The following is a 21,043-nucleotide window of genomic DNA, read 5'->3' as shown; positions in this document are numbered from 1 at the left end:
CCAGGAAGGGCTGAGAAAGCCCCACCCCTGTAAAACATGCCACCCACACCTGCTGCATCATGTCCCACACATGACCTGACTTTATCATTTCCTAGTCCCACATTGCAAAACACGAAGGATGTGCCTTGGGCATCAGTCACTTTGAGAATCATCTAATATTTGGCGATTCCAATGAGATAACATATGTAAAGCACTTTGCAAACCCCAAAGTGCAACAGAAATGACTGGTATTCTTTTTATTATTCTCTCTGGCCTCAGAAGGCTCTGGTACTTCCTCCCCTTTTCAATCTAATTTAATATCACTCTTAAGCAAGATATAATTAGGGGAATAAATCTGTCTTTTAAAATAATCATGTGATATACTTCAAAGCCCAGATTAAATAAACTGTGAATTATATTATATTTTTCATTATCTACTCTGTAGCTTCCTTGCTTCAAGACAGATAACTGAGGGTTAACTAGGACACCTTATCCTGATTTAGCATGTCCAAACAATCCATTTCATCAGTGAGTCTCTTTAATGGTAGGTAATATGCAGGGGTGAAGTGGATACAGTGCCAGGCCTGGAGTTAGGAAGACTCGTTTTCCTGAGTTCAAATCTGGTCGCAGACAATTCCTAGCTGTGTGACCCTGGACAAGTCCCTTAACCTTGTTTGCCTCAGTTTTGTCATCTGTAAAACAAGCTGTAGAAGGAGATGGGAAAGCACTCCAGTACCTTTGCCAAGAAAATCCCAAATGGGGTCATCAAGAATCAGATATGACTAAAAAACAGCTGAACAACAACAATATGCTGGGGTATGCTGGTAAATGTTTAACAAGAAAAGAAAATATACACATATGTACATTTAATCAACATGAAGTCTTGTTCCTTAATTCTTGAAAATAATAAATCATGCCCTGATTTGTAGCAATTACCAATCGTTAGGGCAGGCTCAAGCACGTGACTGTTAATAGGAGAGCAAACCTCAAATCACAGACTGGGCAGACTTCCTCTGGAGGTCAGTGGACCAGAAGCCAATGCGGAAGTTTATACTTTTTGTGATGAGGCTAGAGGGAGCAAATAGTAGGCTAAGAGAGCCTTTGGGTGCTCTGTCCAGTGCCCTGGCAGCCTAAGACTTGGTTCGACACTAAAGAATGAAATGACATCTGGGCTAGTACTCCTCCCTGTTCCTTTGTTATTGTTTGTCCTTTGTTCCCGAAGAGGACTATGACATTGGGGTGATGCCATGACTTGCACCGAATTGGATTTAAGTGAGGGATGGCTATGCAAGGTCAACAACCTCACTGTCTCCTCCAGAGCCAACTGGGTCCAGTGGCAAGATATACATCAGGATGACTGGGGCCCAGGATGTTTAAGGCAATTGGGGTTAAGTGACTTGCCCAGGGTCACACAGCTAGTAAGTATCTGAGATCAGATTTGAACTCAGGTCCTCTTGACTCCAGGGCCAGTGCTCTTTCTACTGTACCACAGAATGTCAGACTCAAATAGAAAAGGGGCCACTAATCTGTACATAAGGATCCCTGAGGGCTACATATTGACTTAGTTTTCAAATGTAATATCGCTATTTTATTGTATTTTTATTTGTTTCATTTTATATTTCCCAATTACGTTTTTATATGGGTTGGGCTGAGTTTGAGAGTAAGCTACATGGTTGACACTTCCCTTCTGGGCTTGAGTGCCTTTAGCTTAGCTATTACTAGAATCAGTGGAAATGTGAAACCATCATTCTGGGAAAATAGTGTGACATTGAAAGATTCCAGTGCTGAAGCAAAAGCTTGTTGATCTACTCCACTCTGGCTTATGCTCAGTAATGTTATTAGTTAAAATAACAACTGCTATCTTTTTTTTTTCTTTTTTAGTGAGGCAATTGGGGTTAAGTGACTTGCCCAGGATCACACAGCTAGTAAGTGTTAAGTGTCTGAGGCCGGATTTGAACTCAGGTACTCTCTATCCACTGCGCCATCTAGCTGCCCCGCGCTATCTAGCTGCCCCAACCGCTAGCTTTTACTAAGTGCTTTAAGCTTTGCAAACTGCATTATCAATGTGATCTCATTTGATCTTCAGGACAACCCTGTCAGGTGGGTGCCATTATTATCCCCACTTTACAGATGAGGAAACTAAGGCAAACCAAGGTAAAGTGACTTATCCAAAGTCACACAGGAAATGGGTATCAGAGGCAGGATTTAAACTCAGGGCCTCTGGCTTTGCAGTACTTTTTTCTCCTGCATCGGAGTGATGTTAGACTGTCCAAATAATAACTGTAATAATGACGTGCATTTCTATAGCACTTCACAGTTTACAACGCACTTTCCTCACAACAGGCCTATGAAGTAGGTAATATATACATTATTATTCCCATTGCACAGATGAGAAAACTAAAGTTCAGAGAGACAGCATGGTATAAAGGATGGGGCACTGGTTTTAGAGTCAGGAAGAACTGAATTTAAATCCTGCCTCGAACACATTGGCTGTGTGACCCTGAACAAGTCATTTTAACCTCTGTTTGCTTCCATTTCCTCATCTTGTAAAATGAAGGGACTGAACTTAATGGCTTCTAAAGTTCTATCTAATTCTAATTCTTTTGACCCCATAGTCTCACCCACAGTCACATAACTATCAAGTATCAGAACTACAGCTGGTACTCATGTCTTCTGATTCTTTTTGCTACTGGTATTTCATAATAAAGCCATGCCTCTCACGTAGACTCTGGCACAGAGCCACTGAAGCCCAGCCACCCACCCCACTCAAGTTCCCTGCTGTAGCCCAAGCCTGTCTCCTTGCTGGAGCCAGGTCTATTCTGGTCCAACCAAAAAAGGAATCTTCTTACGAGTGCACTGAAGAGAAATGAACTGATGGGAAGGGCAGTCAGACCTAGAGAGGGAGATACACAAAGAGGTGAGAAGCAAGAACAAACCTACCTCCCCCAGGGGACTTTACCACCAGCCAACCTGTGTTGCTACTGATGTCAGAATTCACTTCTCATAAAAGTCTAATAAAATGAGACTTGGCAGACAGAGCTGAGCGACTGCCAGGCGAGCTGGCTATTAAACGCCATTCTTAGTCATCTACCCTTTCTCAACCATCGCTCTTGTGGCTAAAGACCTGCATGTGCCTGGATAGATGGATTTCACAACTTCTCTCTGTGTGAATGCGATTTGTGGAATCTAAGAGGGTGGTGTAGCTGAAAGGGAACTGAGGAGGGACTCGTAAGATCTTGCTAACAATCCCAGCTCTGCAACCTCCTGGCCCCTCCCTCTAAAATGAGGGTTTTGGACTGGTTGGTTCCTCAGTTCTAAATCCTACCACCCCATAAATTATGCTTGTCTTCTCAAGGCTGGACGCCCTACTCACAGACTCCTCAGTCTAGCTCCAAATAGGAGCTCAGAAAATGCTAACCATTGCCTAATAGCAAGGCCCTGGTGCTTACAAGCACAGGAGACCAAGCTGTATCAGAAAAGCCCATGGATAGAAAGTATTTCCAAGGCATAGTTGGGGACTCACCAAGCCAAGCCCTGCCAGTTCTTGGAACTCCCTCCACCCCAATGATACGTTCACCCTCCCCATCCTTCTATTCAAAATCCACTTCCTCCTAGCAGATTTATAGTGCAAACAGTGTGATGTTTACTTTGGCATTAGCCTTATTCAATGTTATATTGTGCTTGTGGGTTCAGATCAGCCACTCTGTCCTAAATGTCAGCTTTCCAGAAGCCCAGAAGGTAGGAATTATGGCTATGGGCCATGCCTACCCTAAGTAGGTGTTGCATATGTGCTTGTAGACTTATCAAGACGGGGAAGATTGAATTTCCTGTGACCTCCAAAGATGTTACAAAAATACAGACTAATAGGATCTCAGGATTGGAAGGGAACTCCCGAGTCACAGAACCACAGATTCCTAGAGCTAGAGCTGGAAGGAACCTTTGAGGCCATTTAGAGTTCAAGAACTTGCTACCCAGAGAGATTATGTGACTGTTCCCAACTGTACTTTTTTTTGGGGGGGGGGGCGCGGGGCAATGAGGGTTAAGTGACTTGCCCAGGGTCACACAGCTAGTGTCAAGTGTCTGAGACCAGATTTGAACTCAGGTCCTCCTGAATCCAGGGCCAGTGCTTTATCCACTGTGCCACCTAGTTGCCCCCTCCCCAACTGTATTTGAACAGGAATCCCCTTGATCACCTTCCCAACAAGTCGTTATCTACCTTCTGCTTGAAAATCTCTAGTGACTGGACCCTCTGCCTTCCAAAGCAGATCATTGTGTGTGGGTTTTTCTTTTTTGTCATTGTGTGTTTTTAATAGCTCTAATTATCTCTAACTATCAAGTTTAAATTTGCCTCTTTGCCATTACCCTTGCTCCTGGCTCTGCCCTGTAGGGCTAAAGAGAACCAGTCTCATCCCTCTTCTAGGCAAAACACTTCACAGACTAGCTGATACCGACCATGCTCCCTTCTCCCCTCTCCTACCTTCTCTTCTCCAGGCTAACGATTCCCAATTCCCACAAGTAAACCTTGCATGGTACATTCTCCATCCCTCTTAGCATCCTGCTCATACTTCTCTGATCTAGCACAATTTTGTTAATGGCGCCACTAAGATGTGAGGCCCACAATGGAACGTGGCACTCTACAGGTGATCTCCGACATTGACTGCTCCAATAACTACCAGTGATGACAGTGGGACTTTCCCTTCCCTTTGCTGGACCCCATGACTCTTCAAACACAGTTCAAGATGGCAGAAGTTTTCTTGGCTACCATGTCACACTATTGACTTTTACATCCATGGATATAGCCTAGAAGTCTCAAGTTCCACACTTAAGCCAAGGAGGGGGGAAAGATCCCTAAGATAGACACTGGTCCTCTTGTCCTGCAGCTCACCTGAGTGTGGAAGGGCAGGTGGGCTCTAGACAAACTGGCAACACTCTTCCTCAACCCTTACCTGTTGATGCTTTCCTGGATGGTGTTGTTGTACTCAGAAACAGAGTAACTACTGGTTAACCCTTGGTTAATAACTTCACCTGTGTAGTGAGCGCTGATGAAACAAAGGAGAAAAGAATGAGGACCTTTGAGCCACCAGTCCTTACCCCAGGACTCCGAATTCTGACCTAGTCCTGAAGTCAGGTGATAAGTGTTCACAATCATAGCCCCTTAACATCGATGGAACACTTTATTATACCCCACTTAACACATTCTTATCTTTCATCTTACTTCATCCTTACAGCCTCACTGAAAGATAAAGCAGGATTTACTCTCCTATTTCACAGATTAGAAACTGAGACACAAAGAAAATAAGGAGCCACTCTCTCTACTCCCTATCAAGAAAAGTTTAAGTTTCAACACTGGCTTCTGGGCAAATGCCCTTCTGACTTCTAGAGGAGGTTTGCCCAGTCTGTGATTTGAGGAATGTCACCCATGTTATCCATCATCAAAGAAACTCACTGATTAAATGAATTGTTTGAAGGTTCTTTGTATGGATAAGGAGTCTTAGACACATGAAGGTGAGGATCAGAGGACTGGTCAAAAGTCCTAGACCTGGTCTTTTATGGTGGCTTCTCTCCAAGGAATGCACAGTCGTCCTAATTAAGGGTTGTTTCTGTCAGGGGTACTTTGGACCAGGGACTGTTAACCTTTTTTGTGCTGTATATCTCTTCCACAGTCTGATGAAACCTATGGACTCCCTTCCTCAGAATAATGTGTTTTTTTTAATATGGTTACTAATTGTTTCAAAGTTCTGATTAAGACCTCAGATTAAGAACCCTTGATTCACATGAATGCTCTGTCACTTGGTTGTGCCTGGATTCAGAAAGACCTGAGTTCAAATGTGGCCTCAGATATTTACTAGCTGTGTGGCCTTGGTCAAATCACCTAACCTATTTCCCTCAGTTTCCTCAACTGTAAAATGAAGGTAATAATAATACCTACTTCGAAGGGTTGTTATGAGGACCAAAAGAGAGAATTTGCAAAAGCATAGCACAGTGCCTAACACATAGTAGGCCCTATATAAATACTTATTCCTTTCTCTTCTGTCATCTTCTAAGATCCCTTTCAAGACATAGACACCTGTGCCCATAAGCCCGTTCAAACACATTTAAGCATTTACATGCTTGACCAGCCCCTTGCATAGTCCTACATTAGTGACACCAAAAGCTTGAAGACAAAAAGGGCAGAAGGAGAGCAGATTTGGGGGGCTATATATCACAGACCCTTTAAAATCTAAATGTCACATGGCACATCCATGAACCCCAGGCATTGTCTATACCTACTTCAACCTAGTAAAGCAACTACTTTGCCCTCCCTCATAGAGGTTCCCAGACTCCTTGGTCATCTCTCCCCACATCTCATTGACCTTCTAAGACAACAAGATTATAGGATTTGAGATCTGGAAGAAGCCTTAGAATCACTTAGTACAGCCATGAGGAAACTGAGGCCCAGAGAGGTGAAATAACTTGCCCAAGATTTTATTTTGTTTTGTTTTGTTGTTGTGGTTGTTTTTGCAGGACAATGAGGGTTAAGTGACTTGCCCAGGGTCACACAGCTAGTAAGTGTCAAGGGTCTGAGGTCAGATTTGAACTCAGGTCCTCCTGAATCCAGGGCTGGTGCTTTATCCACTGCACCACCTAGCTGTACCCAAGATTTTGTTGAAATCCCTCTTTCTATGGCATGAGACACATTTAATCATTGAATATCAGGTACGAAAGGGATATGAGAAGACCTCTTCTCGTCTACCTCCCTGCCCAATGTAAGAGTCCTCCCTATGACATCTACAACAAGTGGTGATTGAGGCCTGACTGAAATCACCTCTAATGTTAAGAAGTGCACCACCTTTCAAGGTAGCCAATTAGATTCTTGGACAGCTTCAATTATCAGGAAGCTCTTCCTTTGGCCACAAAAACGGTTAGACAAGCAGGATGGCTTTGAAAGTTATAGGCTGGGAGGCAACTAGGTGGTGCAGTGGATAAAGCACCAGCCCTGGATTCAGGAGGACCTCAGTTCAAATCTGACCTCAGACACTTGACACTTACTAGTTGTGTGACCCTGGACAAGTCACTTAGCCCTCACTGTCCTACAAAGAAAAAGAAAGTTATAGGCTGAATGAATCGTTCTCTCTCTCTCTCTCTCTCTCTCTCTCTCTCTCTCTCTCTCTCTCTCTATATATATATATATATATATATATATATATACACATATATGTATGTATGTGTGTGTGTGTGTATTTGCAGGGCAATGAGGGTTAAGTGACTTGCCCAGGGTCACACAGCTAGTAAGTGTCAAGTTTCTGAGGCCAAATTTGAACTCAGGTCCTCCTGAATCCAGGGCCAGTGCTTTATCCACTGCGCCACCTAGCTTCCCCCCTACGTATATATGTATATATTTTTTAAACCAAGTTAGACATAATAGGGACCTGCAGATTCACCCACAACCCTCTTCCTGTTCTACTATGTATATACAAATACTCATTCTATTTGGTGTTTGTTAAGATCAGAATAAAATTTAAAACTAATTCTTAAAAATGTTCTTCCTTATACTTATATAACTGATGCAAAGTGAAGTGAGCAGAACCAGGAGAACATTGTACACAATGACAATAATATTGTAACAATAACCAACTGTGAAAGGCTTAGCTGCTCCAATAAAGGCAATGATCCAGTTTCAAAAGACCCATAATGGAAAATGTGATCCATTTCCAGAGATAAAACCCACGAATTCTGAGTGTAGATTGAAGCACACTTTTTTAACTTTATTTTTTATAGGTTCATGTGTGTGTGTATCTGTACATGCTTTTTCCCCCCCCCAACATTGCTAATATGGAAATATGTTTTGCATGACTTTACATGTATAATCAATATCAGGTTACTTGCCTTCTCAAGGGGTACAGAAGGGGTAGGAAGGAGGGAAAGAATTTGAAACTTGAAATTTGTTAAAATACATGTTAAAAATTACATGTAATTGGGAAATAGTTAACAAAATAAATACAAATATATTTACAGTAAAAAGTTCTTCCTTATATGAAACTGAAATCCGCCTTTCTGTTGCTTCTATCCATTTGTCCTACAACTCTCCCTGGTACCTAGAAAATCATTTCAGGATGAGTCCTTTGATTGGTGTTCTAGAACAGGCTCAAAACCAGAAAGCTTATTGTTAAATTTTCAGTGTGAAAATCTAACACCTCAGAAATCAGCAAACACTACAAATGGGGGCTTGATTTATTGTTTTGTTGATTTCCAGACTTAAGAACGTAATGAAGAAAATGTTAATAATGCCGATTAAACTTTAAAATGTCATGCATTGTTTTTGCCCCCAGAGAACTAAATATTTACCAGCACACCCTTAAGTCTTTTGGCTCCCAGCCATCCTATTAAATAGCACAGCTGCCTCTTCAGAAAATATTCTGGGCCAAGACTGGCTCTCAGAAGTCTCTTAGGCTAATATTTAGCTACTATCAGGCTTAGAAAGTTTTGGAGGCTGGAGGGGAGGTGTTGGAGGGAAAGTAATTTGATGTAAAAGCATGGGGGTGTGGGAAAAGGTGGCAGATGGATGAAAGGACACAGTACCTCTGAAAGCCAAGCTGTCGGCAGATCTTTTCAGAGTAGGAATTGTTCCAGCCTTCACTGCAGACAGGCAACCACTGGCGGTGGACTCCGGAATAGAGTCTAAGCATAGACTTATCCCAGTCAAATCTCACTGGAAAAAAAGGAGAGAGACCCTGAGGCTTGGGATCTATGGGGTTATAAGTCATCCTCCCAGGGCACAGATTGGGAGGAAGGGAGAGCTAGACATAGTGAGGGCCTGAACTTTGGTTTGGAGAGGAAATAAGGTTCCAAAACAAAACTCCAAAATAGGAGCCGAGCCAGCAAGCTCTCTCTATATTGGCTGAGGTCTGGGCATCCTGAGACAGTATATGAGAGAAGACCCCACAGCTGATGTGTTGGTTAGTTTTGCTGACGTACTTTTTTTCCTCTTTTTTTCTTTTTTTGTGACATGGGACAACTATCTAGGGAAAGGATATTCAGTTAGTCAACAAGGATTTATTAAATTCCTACTATGTTCCAGGCACTGTGCTAAGTGCTAGAGATACAAAAAAGGCAAAAAAAAAAAAAACCCCACAAAAAAACAGTCCCTCTTCTCAAGGGGTTCACAATCTAATGGAGAAAAGAACATGAAGACGATTATGTACACGCAAAATTTATGCTATTTGTAAAATAAGATGGAGAAGGAAATGGCAATCCACGCTAGTATCTTTGCCAAGAATACCCCTAATGGGATCATGAAGAGTCCAACGTGACTGAAATGAGTGAGCAACAACAGCAAAACAAAAACTGGAGGTGGTAGCAGGAGGAAAGCACTAAGATTTTAAGGAGGACTGAGAAAGGATAGAAGAGGGATATATTAGGAAATGAAGGTGATGAAACAAAATCAATAAAATTATTATTATTTTTTAAAACTTGTTTTTTATTGTTGATTTTTTTAAAGAGACTTCCATGGGGCAGCTAGGTGGTACAGTGAATAGAGCACCGACCCTGGAGTCAGGAGTACCTGAGTTCAAATCCAGCCTCAGACACTTAACACTTACTAGCTGTGTGACCCTGGGCAAGTCACTTAACCCCAATTGCCTCACTGAAAAAAAAAAAGAGAGAGAGAGACTTCCTAGGTCTTAGTTTCCTCATCTGTGAAATGAGGGGGTTGGAATAGCTAGTATTTGATGTCCTTTCCAGCTCTAAATTGATTCCCTATGCTCCTAATCCCATAGGCCTAATCCCACCCAGGACTGTGGCCAGGCTATCTGTACTTGGGAGGAACACAGTCAGTCACTGGGGATGGGATGGAAAAACTACTAAGTTTTTTCCTGCTCTGGGAAGAGGTGTGAGGCCCCTAGAAGAGAGAGCAGGGACTGAAATCTGAGCCAAGTTCCTAGACATCAAAGGATATGGCATCTTGAATTTGGAACTGGAAGGCACCTTAGAGACCAATGAATCCAACCGTACCCCTTTTAACCAAGAGAAAGCTAAAGTAAACTTTGTCAACCTGCCTCTCCCTGCACACACAAATAGGCACGTGTATCCATGCAGCTAGGCTCCCACGTGGATAGAACATAAACACATGTGCATGCATAAACATTGACAGGTGTGATTGTCCAGCACCCTAAGTGAGGCATAAGAACCACTTCTTTGCCCCACATTCACCTGCCCTTTTACAGAGCCCCAGGCTCAGGCAGGATCACTCCCATTTATACCCAGAGCACTGCCCATCCACCTTGATGCCGCTTACCACAGCCCAGCTCATCACTCTTAAACTTGCAGTCCACAACCCCATCACAGCGCACCGCGTTCCTGTGGCAGCTCTCAATGGGCTCCTTGTACTTGATCTCTGTGTGGCCCTTCCAGAAGTAAACTGGAAAAGGAACAGATGTGTCTTAAGCTGCTGGGACTAAGGACCCAGGAGGCTCAGCAGTCAAAGAACAAGAGGTCGGCAGAGACATGGAGCTGGCTTCCCTCTGGGACTCTGGGGTTCTCCTTCAGCATTCTCAAAGAATGAATGGTCTGGGGCAGCTAGGCGGCACAGTGGATAGAGCACCGGCCCTGGAGTCAGGAGTACCTGAGTTCAAATCCAGCCTCAGACACTTAACACTTACTAGCTGTGTGACCCTGGGCAAGTCACTTAACCCCAATTGCCTCGCTAAAAAAAAAAAAAAAAAGAATGAATGGTCTGGAAAGCTCCCCCAAAGTGATGTAGCATAGAGAACAATCTCAAGGGAACAGAGGCAAGTAATTTCCATTGCTCTGGGACTTAGTTTGTTAAATGAGAGACTTGGATTGATAGATTTCTCATGTCCCTTTAAACTACAAAGGGTCAAGGAAGAAAGGGGGCAAAGTAAAGAGAGAGCATTGAACTTGGACCTGGAAAGACCTAGCTTCAGATTCTGACTCTGATATACGAGTTGTGTGACCACTGGACAACATACTTAAGCCCTCCAAACCTCATCTGCAAAATCGCAGATATGATATCTATAACACCCACCTCATGAGAGTGGTTGGGAGGTTTAAATAAAGTAGTGTATTTTTATAATAAATAAGGTAAAAGTGAATTGAAAACTCTAAATGTTAATGTTTATTATAAGTGATTATGAGTCCAGCTGCATTTCTGCTGCCCCAGAAGGAGAAGCCCTCTATGCTATTGACGCTATGTCCTAGTCCCATCTTAAAGTTCCATCAGGATCCATCAGCCCTAAAATCCTCTTGCGATACTTCCTACACCACTAGCACATACAAAATCTGTCCCCTAATTGGCTTCCACCATCCCCCCCCAGAGCCTCAAAAGTCATTGGCTTCTTGTCATCCTTCTATCTATTCAATGAAATGGCCCCTCAAAATTCTATCCCAAGGTCTTTAGATTCATTCCCTCATTGATTGTCTTGGATTATCTCTAAAGACCCTTCTATTTCTAATGACTGATGACTACAAGTGGTACCTAAAGTGAACAAAGAGCTGACCTAGAAGCCAGGAGAACCTAATTTCAAGTCCCAACTCTGAAATGTACTAGGCCGTCTGATCCCAAATTAGTCATTTCAACTTTCAGTGTTCTAGGAAACTATCTAAGACTATGTGTTTCAGGGAAGTCACTCACTTGCATTGGTGAAGGGAATTTTCTTCCTGGTGAGTTCACCAATAAAATCACAAATAGACTATTAACCCTGAATCTATTGGTGAGGGAAAGCTCACCTGTGATCATAATTGTAATTACAATCTCTGTGGTAAATTGGATCATTTTAATGATTCACAAAGCTGTGAACAGTGAAATGAACACCACAAATTGCACCACAGTCCATTCCCTTCCTCTTTTAGTCATACCTGTTCTAGTAACTATACCCAACCCTGAAGTTTCATCCCAGTTCTAGTCCCTGTTACTTCCACTGACTCTAGGACATCTCCACATCCTCATCATCACTCACATTTCCATATCACTTTTAAGGTTTATACCTTCTGGGGCAGCTAGATGGCGCAGTGGTTAAAGCACCGGCCCTGGATTCAGGAGGACCTGAGTTCAAATCCAGCCTCAGACACTTGACACTTACCAGCTGTGTGACCCTGGGCAAGTCACTTAACCCCATTGCCCCACAAAAAAAAAAAAAAAAAAAAAAGGTTTCTACCTTCCTCACCATAGCCCTGTGAGGTAGGGATAATAAATATTATTAACACAATTTTACAGATGAGGAAACTGAGATTTGGGAAGGTTGAATGACTATCCCAAAGTTAATGTAGCTCACAAGTATTGGAACTTGGATTCTTAACCCAGTCTCTCCTGACTACAAGTCTACAACCATCCATCACACAATGCTATCCAGTACCTCCTCCAACCCACTGTCCACAACTGAGATCATGTCCACACCCTCCAAACCAATTCCCTCTCCTAAATTCCCTATTGCTGATATTGGTGCTGCCATTTTCCCAATATTACATCTGAAATCTTGGAATGAACTTGGACTTTTCCTTCCATTCATACCCTCTATCAAAACTGTTGTCAAGAGCTGTCAAATCTTTCTTTGCAATATCTCTCGAATTAGTTCTTTCCTCTCTGTTACCATTACAATCCCCCTAATCTAGACATTCACCTCTTGGGTAATTGTTATAATCTATTAATCAGTCTCCCTGACTCTAGTCCCTCTATTTTCTACCTGCCTTGCCCCCAAATCAAACCATGCTGAATACCACCTAATCAGTTTTCTTTATAAGACATTTAAATCATATCACTCCCTTTCTTAAGAACCTAAAACCTACACTGTGTATCAGATCAAGTCCAAACTAAGTATACTGAGACTCAAGTATGAGTCTGTAATCTGTCCTCATTTACCTAAATTACACCTCTCCCTTTTCACGGCACATTAGGTATCATCCTTTGCTCCATCAGGCAAAGCTGGCTCCTGCCCAACTTCCAAACTTGTTCCTACACTTATTCTTACTTCGTTCACCTTTGATGGAACTGTGCAGCCTACCTGGAATGTCCATCCCACCTGGAATACCTTTTCTCTTTCTTGTTACCTATCCAAAGTATAGCCTTTCTAAGTCTGCCTCATCTTTCTTCTTCCATGAAGCTTTCTCCTGCAAATTCCTCACCCAAAAGTCTGGTCTCAGATACTTCCTAGCTGTGTGACCCTGGATAAATATCTTAAATCCTCTGAGTCTCAGTTTCCTCATTTGTAAGATAATAATAACAGCAATAGAACAATAATAGAATTTATATAGCACTTTCATGTTTATAAAGCACTATGTGTGCATATATATATAACCTCATAATATGCATGTATATTCATATATATATACCTCCTCTGAGTCTCATACTCCTGTGAGGAAGGTCCCATTATTAGCTCCATTTTACAGATGAGGAAACCAAAAGAAACAGGATATAAGTGGCATGCACAGGGTTATACAGTTAATAAATGTCTGAGGCAGTATTTGAACTCCATTCTTCCTGATTCAGAATCCAGTTCCCCATTGTACCACTTTGCTGCCTCCTAATGGGCATGAAAGAGTAAAAGTATCTACCTCACAGGTTGTATCAAGATAATGTCTGTAAGTCGCTCTGCAAACCATTAAGAACTACATAAATGCTAGCTATTTTTTTTTGTGGGGCAATGGGGGTTAAGTGACTTGCACAGGGTCACACAGCTAGTAAGTGTCAAGTGTCTAAGGCCGGATTTGAACTCAAGTCCTCTTGAATCCAGGGCCGGTGCTTTATCCACTGCGCCACCTAGCTGCCCCGCTGTTAGGGTAAGAGTTGAGGGGGTGGTTCGCTGGCCACTTCTCGTCAAGGAATCACAGGAAGGAAGGAATCTCAAGCCATCTAGGTCACCCCACCAGGATCCACATGATCCCTCTATACCATACCACAGAGGTGACCATCTAGCCTTTATCTGAAGGCCTCTAATGGAGAGCTCTCTACCTCCCAAGACATTTCATTCCACTTTGGGCTAGCTCTAATCCAGACATGCTCTGCCTTGCTTGCCCAGCCCACCCATCAGCAGCAGAACTCACACAATAGGATGAGAGCGACGACCAGGATGATGAGCAGCAGGATACAGCCAATGAAGGTAAGTCTCTTCTGGCTTCCCTGCCAGGTGATCTTGGGCATAGACACACCTAGGAGCGGGGCAGCAGCAGAGGAAGGTGAGGCTCTCGGGAGGGATACAGGTGCCATGGAAGAAGGAGAAGGAAACAAGGCTGGCCCATTTGGGCCCTGTTAGGGCTTTGACTCTCCACAAAAGATTCCTCAACTAATTGATCGACTGGAGTGTCCCCAAATGACAACCATTTAATGCAAAGTACCAGGATGCTCATTCTCACTGTTGGGAGACCATCTGGATCAGGGACAGGTAGGCCACATGTCTAGGGTATTAGGGATAGTTGGGATGGGCTCGCAAGGCAAGCATGAATAATATTTGATTGCTATCAGGACCAATCCTAAGTAATCCATTCAGAATGACTGATTTCCCTGGAAATTGGTGGTTCTTAACCTTATTGGCCATCCATTAAAACCTATGAATCCCTTCAGTTTATTTAAATAATTGTGGGAAACACCAAATTTCACTTAGAGGTCATCAAAAATAAAGATGTGATATTTTCCCTTCCAAGTTCACAGACCCTTTGAAATCCATCCGCAGATTCCTCTCCCCACCCCCCCACAAAGAATCCCCTGCTGTAGAGGAATTATTCCCCCACAACTTCCCCCCATACCCCTGTGGTCTGGGCAAGCCATTTTTTTTCTCCCATGTCAGTCTCCTCCAAAACAGGGAAATTTTTTATCTTAGGCCTCCCTCACAGGTGGAGCTTACTTACCATCACTCCAACCCACAGCTAGCAGTATGTGGTATCAGGTGGACCCCTAGTTAGTTGAATGGAATCACCCAATGTAAAGAGCTGTGGTTTTTCATTCATTTTCTATTTTTAATGGATTACCTCACACCCAGGAAGTCAGAACATCAGACAGAACAATAGCAGTCGAAGTTCGAATCTGTCTTACTGGTAGCCTGTGTTCCCTACCCCTTGCATTGCCTAGGTGATCTCATATGTGACTATGGTCTCCTATTTAATGACTTCAGTATCTCAATAAATACTCCATGCTTGATCGATAGATCTTCATCGTCAGCTCTTCTTATTCTCTTAATACATACAAACACACCCAGATCCAACAAACAGCACCAGGAGCAGGACCGCCCCCCTCTTACGTGGGTTCGATAGGCCGACTATTTCTCTATGGCTCTCGGGCCTACTTTTGTTTCCCTCAACCCAATATCCCATCTTACTTCTGCTTTCTGAGGCTGCCCGTGCGGCTGGAGATGACCTTGTGGGAGTTGATCTGACAGTAGAGCTCACTGGAGATGATCTAACCAATCTGACTGGGGATGCTCTGGCAGGGGATGCTCTGGCCGGGGATGCTCTGGCCGGGGATGACTCAGTGGATGGTGACCAGGTGGGTGATGACCGGGAAGGCAAGACATTCTGAAAGGAGAGGAGATGGGTTGGGCATTTTGGGCAATTCCCCTGAGCTTTCACATGTGTATACCTCCCAAATATTCCCAAACTAAGAGACAGAAACTATAAGAAGAAAGTCTGTAGTTTCTACCAAAGTTTCTTCATAAACAAGGGTCTGAGATGAGCATATATTCTAGCAAAAGATCATGAAACAGAATTACCTCAAATCGCCATATGTTCCACCAAATTATCACTTCTAGGGATCTGCTAAGGGGAATATGACTCCCAAGGACAGTGTGGCATTTTTCCTCATGCCCTGGGAGGAATCCACCTTTTGAGTTCTTTCTGTGCAGAGGAGTTGAAGCACCCTAGACCAGGTGACCAGATGCTAAATGTTGCCTATTGTCTTGGTATTAAGGAAACTAGCCCTCACCACCAAGCAGAGGCTATCCCATTGTAATTTAAAGAAATCCTGCAGGGGACAATAGATGGATAGATAGAAAGATGGATAGATGAGAGAGAGAGAGATGATAGATATTGTTTATCCTTCATTTTCTTTTTTTTTTCAGGGCAATGAGGGTTAAGTGGCTTGCCCAGGGTCACACAGCTAGTAAGTGTCAAGTGTCTGAGGTTGGATTTGAACTCAGGTCCTCCTGAATCCAGGGCCGGTGCTTTTATCCACTGCGCCACCTAGCTGCCCCTACCTTCATTTTCAAAGATAGCCAATGACATCACAGGTAATATCTTGAATTGGATTTAAGGGAGGCAGAGTTGTACAAAATCATTAGTCTCACTCTCTTCCAGAGTCATGGAAGTCCAGTGGCAGGACAAAAGTCAAGACAACCAACAATGGTCTGGGTTGCAGTTGATGACGTCTGTCTTTAATGTCTGACCAAGCTCTAAGTGCTCCACCCCACCTGCTTCAGGAACCTTTATGGCCATTGGAATAAATTATTCTCATCCACCCATTCCACAGCAGAATCTTCACATGCGTGGTGTAAACATCTCTCTAACTCACTAAAGGTTTTGAGGCCTGCAGGTTACCCTCAACTTGGTTTAGCCTGTCTGCAGAAATGGTTAACCAGAGTGTGGCTGCTGCACATGCTACAGCTTCTAGGAGCCACAGGTGAGAGTTGGGTGAAAGGTGGATACCAAAGGTGGGTAAACAGCCCCAAAGAGGGTTCAGCATCCCTCACACCAGAGGTGCCAGTCCTCCCTGAATATTGCAAACACCTCAGATAGATTACAAACATACATATATACATGTAAATATACCTGCATAGATAGCATCCACTTCCCAGGGTTGTTGTGTGAGGATCAAATGAAACAATATTTGTAAAGTACTTAGCACAGTGTGTAGAACATAGTAGGTGCTTAATAATGCTTCCTTCCTTCCCTCCTTCCTCCCTTCCCTCTTCTCTTCCTTCTTCCCTCCCTCTTTCCCTTTTTCCTTCCCTCTCTCCCTCCCTCCTTTTCTTCCTTCCTTCCATTTATTATTTCCTATGTGCCAAGCACTATACTAAGCACTGATGACACAAATACAGACAAATGAAGCCTAAAGTTCACATTCTAAAGGGTGGAGACGATGCAAAAAGAAAGAATTGGTATGGGGAGGTGAGGCAGGATGAGGGAGGAGAGGGGCATGGCTCCTGCTGCTGAAGAGCTGGAGAAAACAGGGAGGGGGTAAACAAGAAGTGAAATGAGCATAACAGGGTCCCCCTCTGAAATGATGGTCGGGTCAAGGCTGGGGACTCACCAATCCTGAGAGCAGCCTCAGGACACAGACAGTGGGCTAGGCACCTATCACAGCTACCAGCAGGCATCACCACTAAAACCAGATCTGCCCTGAGAATAACAGGAAACCCAGGGCCAGTGGGTAATCTGAGGTACCTTAAGTGAAAAAGCTAGCTGGATCTTGGGGCCTGCAGTTGTCCTCAGCGAGCGTTTTGGAAGACACGGCCTCCCCTCCTAACCCACTGCTAATCACTTGGCCTATAGAACATCCAATTTTCCCTTCCAAGCTCTGGCTGCCACCCTGGAGCAGCGCCAGAGCTGGTGGTGCCAATACGTACAGAGCTGCCTGGTATTTTTCCAGTATCTGGGCATGCCTCTCACTGCTGATTCTGTTTGAGCCTGGCACCTGCTGCAGCTAGAGGGTGTCTTCTCTTGCTCTCTCCCAAGCAGTCTCTGTAGGGGTAGGAACTAGAGACCCAGCAAGCCAGTCTGTGTGTCTCTTTGTCCCTTGTACAATTTCTGATCCAAACTGTTTGGGTTCACAGGCGGGAGAGGTAGGAACAGGAAGAGTGGGCTCATGGGAGCGCAACATTAATAGTTGGAAGGGACCTCAGGAAACCATCTAGTCCAACTCCTCATTGACAGCAGAGGAGGATTCAAAACCCTGGGAAGGCTAAGGGAGAGGCAGCCAAGGTCACACAGGTCGGGAGTAGCAGGGCCAGGATGCAAACCTGGGTGCTGTATCTCCAAGCCTCACCCTCCTCTCACTGTACCAAGCCGTTAGTTTGGGAAGGATAAAGAAAGTTGGCTGTGAGATCTAACTTGCTGCACTATGTGAGTTGGGGGAAAAGGTCACCTAAGTCTCCATTTATTTTAAAGGTATAGTAGGACATCCCTTATAATTATTTAACTTTATTACTAGGGATAACAATTAATAAAAATGGTCTATCTAGTTATTAATGTCCTTGCCTCAATCCAACACTAGCATCCCTCTGGGGTGGGGAAACATCACCAGCATTATTCTTCTTATCATTATTGTTGTTGTTATCTTATTATTGAGAGAATAAGATGACAGAGTGGATAAAACCTGGGGTCAAGTTACACTTCTGACCCATACTGGCTTTCTGTCCTGGCACAAAGCACTTAACCGGATGTTCCTAGGTAACACTCATAGACTCTAAATTACAGAGGAGGTGCCATCAGCATCGGTAGAAGTACTTTCATTGCAAGTTGCCTGCACAGATGGAACCAGAGAAATGGTCCAAAAAATAAATCTTATTATTCACATCTCTGAGAATTGAAGGTAAATGATGTAGATATTTGTTCATTGCAGCGTTCTGAGGATCACATTCCAGACCCAGAAGTGGAGAATTCTGGGGTCTTGCGCCATATTCCACTGGCTAAGAATGGATCAGGAGGCTAGGTGTCTTGGCCAGCATATTGCTGGAGTTAATTACTGAATGTTTGCTAGTGGTGTGGATTTCCCAAATGATTTTTCTCAAATTAGATGTTCATAAAGCACTTAACACAGTGCCTGGCACATAGTAGGTACTTAATAAATGCTTGTTCCATTCCACTGTTCCATTTTCATGAGTGTCTGCCTTAATGTGCTCAGAGATATGTTTATATTGCTGCTGATGATGATTACTGACCCACCTAGGATGGGATAGTTTGTTTAGTAGGGATTTTTTCACCTCAGGGAGTGGGGAGAGATGAAGAGTCATGCAGCATGAAGGAGTCTAGCATCCGCAATCCAGCTCTGTAATCCTCTCCTTGACTTGCCTTCATCCTTAACTCCCATAGGGATATAAGTAATAGGCTACATTGGGAGAAGGACCTCTCTCAACCAAATTCTCTGAAGCCCCACCTTCCCCATGGGGCGGGGGGATGGGTTGTGGAGGGATTGTGAAGTATGAGGAATGTGCAAACCAGCCTCTGAACTACATCCAAGAAGAAGCAAACTCTCCTGGACGTTGGCACTCATGACATTGTCTTAGTTGTCCCACCCTGGTTTTTTGGTTCTGCTCTCATAAGCTAGGGACTGGCTTTGCAGAAATCTTCACAGTGAAGTCCTCTGAAGATTTACATGGGTGAAGAAAATGTGCTTACCCCATACATTTTTACCCTCCTGTTTTCTCAGTCACATAAATCATTAGCCATGGGAGAGTGACTAACCCTTGAAACACTTTTGCCAGAGTCCCTGAAGCCCTGGCCCAGTGGCCTAACGCCATAGGTATTTGCCCAGCCTGTCCTGGCTCCTCTTCTCTCTGTGCCCAAGGTGTGAGCCTTCCCCTGGTGTAGGGGATAAAAGGAAACATACAGAATCTTCTCTGAACTGTCCCCTAAAATATAAACCAGGCATCTAGTATAGTGCTGGGGTGCGGTGGGTGGGAGGAATGGTGTAGAGAGAGCAACAATATCCCTGATCCTTTGGGCTGGGAATGGAGATTGTCTGGTGGGCTCCCTTATAGTTCCTCCTGTCACCCTGGGCTTCCTTTCATCTCAAGAAGTCAGACTGGAGAAACTACAGGAAGGGGATGAGAAGGTCCTCAGAAGAACTACGTCATCTTTCCCTCCAGGGTCATTTTCTTCTAGCAAACAAACAGGTTTAAACTATCTGTCCACCCACTGCCTCAGCCCCAGCAGGAGGTGGAGGTGACAGACCCAGGGTTAAGGGAGGTATGTAAGGGGCGGAGTGACCAAGACTCAGTCCCATTTTCCCTAAAAAGGAAGATGGGGGCAGCTAGGTGGTGCAGTGGATAGAGCACCAGCCCTGGAGTCAGGAGTACCTGAATTCAAATCCAGTCTCAGACACTTAATACTTACTAGCTGTGTGACCCTGGGCAAGTCACTTAACCCCAATTGCCTCACTAAAAAAAAAAGGAAGATGGAAGATGGTAGGAAAGAAGGCCATGCTGCAGGTCGGCCCTGGCCTTAATAGTGTATGGACAGTTACCCACAGAACTTGGAGGCTAAAAAATAAATAATTAAGTAGATGAACCTTAGTTTCCTGTCACTCACTGTGAAGTGTTCACAGGCCTAGAGAGTGAAGGCAGTATGCTAGGAATTAGGTTCTGTCCTAGGAATGGAGTATGTACATGGAGGAGGGAAGGGAAGGGAAGAGGAGAGAATAAGGACTGGACAGAAGAGGCCATTTTAGAATTCAGGACAAGGGACAAGGGTCCTACTCTACCCCAACTCTGGAATTCCCAAGACTCAGCTTTGGGCAAAGGTAGCCACGCTCAGGGACTCCTGGACACAGAAGAGGGGGCAGCCTTGTTGGCAAAGCTGTTGGGGGCTGGGGGAGAAGGGAGATGGAAGCACTATCAGAAGAAACCACAGACATTAGCCACCTCCCTTTGCAGAATCCCCCTTTGGAAAAGGACTCAAGCAAAGCTCCCCCAGATAACGAAATGTTGAGTGAGTCTCCTAGGAGAGATCTATGCCTCCTTCACGGGGACAGAGTGGTAAGGAGAATAAAATTCAGAGGCCACTGGGGTGTACTGGAGTGGCTTTGGATTCAGAACACCTGGGTTCAAATCCTTGCTCTGCCTTTGACCAGTTGTGCGACTCCGGGCAAATCTCAACCTTCCTGAGCCTCAGTTTCCTCATAAGTAAAATGAATTAATTGAACCAGATTGTCTCCCAGGGCTCTTCCGGCTCTAACATTCTATGAAATCCTCAGTCAGAAAGGGAGGTATCCAGGTTTTCCAGTACAGACATGGATCTTAGGGTGGAATCACCACCAAACTGTTCCAGAAAGTACATGGAGTGATCTAGTTTGTAGGACCTACCTGGGAAGCCTGACGTTTTGCACACAGGGGACACTTATAATAATAAGTGTTTGTTTAATGAGATT

At 44.0% G+C, this 21,043-nt stretch overlaps 1 protein-coding gene across 1 annotated transcript in view; it reads right to left on the bottom strand.

Annotated features, from left to right (window-relative positions):
* The window catches only part of TMPRSS13 (transmembrane serine protease 13), a 46,066-nt gene that overhangs the window by 10,283 nt on the left and 14,740 nt on the right, over positions 1 to 21,043 (bottom strand). Inside the window, 6 exon segments of the mRNA XM_043993554.1 lie at positions 2,829 to 2,872; positions 4,926 to 5,018; positions 8,539 to 8,668; positions 10,253 to 10,375; positions 14,014 to 14,118; positions 15,282 to 15,477. Of these exon segments, the coding sequence (XP_043849489.1) occupies positions 2,829 to 2,872; positions 4,926 to 5,018; positions 8,539 to 8,668; positions 10,253 to 10,375; positions 14,014 to 14,118; positions 15,282 to 15,477 (691 nt within the window).

The sequence above is a fragment of the Dromiciops gliroides genome, chromosome 3 (assembly GCF_019393635.1).
Source record: "Dromiciops gliroides isolate mDroGli1 chromosome 3, mDroGli1.pri, whole genome shotgun sequence".
NCBI lineage: Eukaryota > Metazoa > Chordata > Mammalia > Microbiotheria > Microbiotheriidae > Dromiciops > Dromiciops gliroides.
The sequence above is the reverse complement of the archived record's forward strand: the minus strand, read 5'-3'. Positions and strand labels throughout refer to the sequence as shown.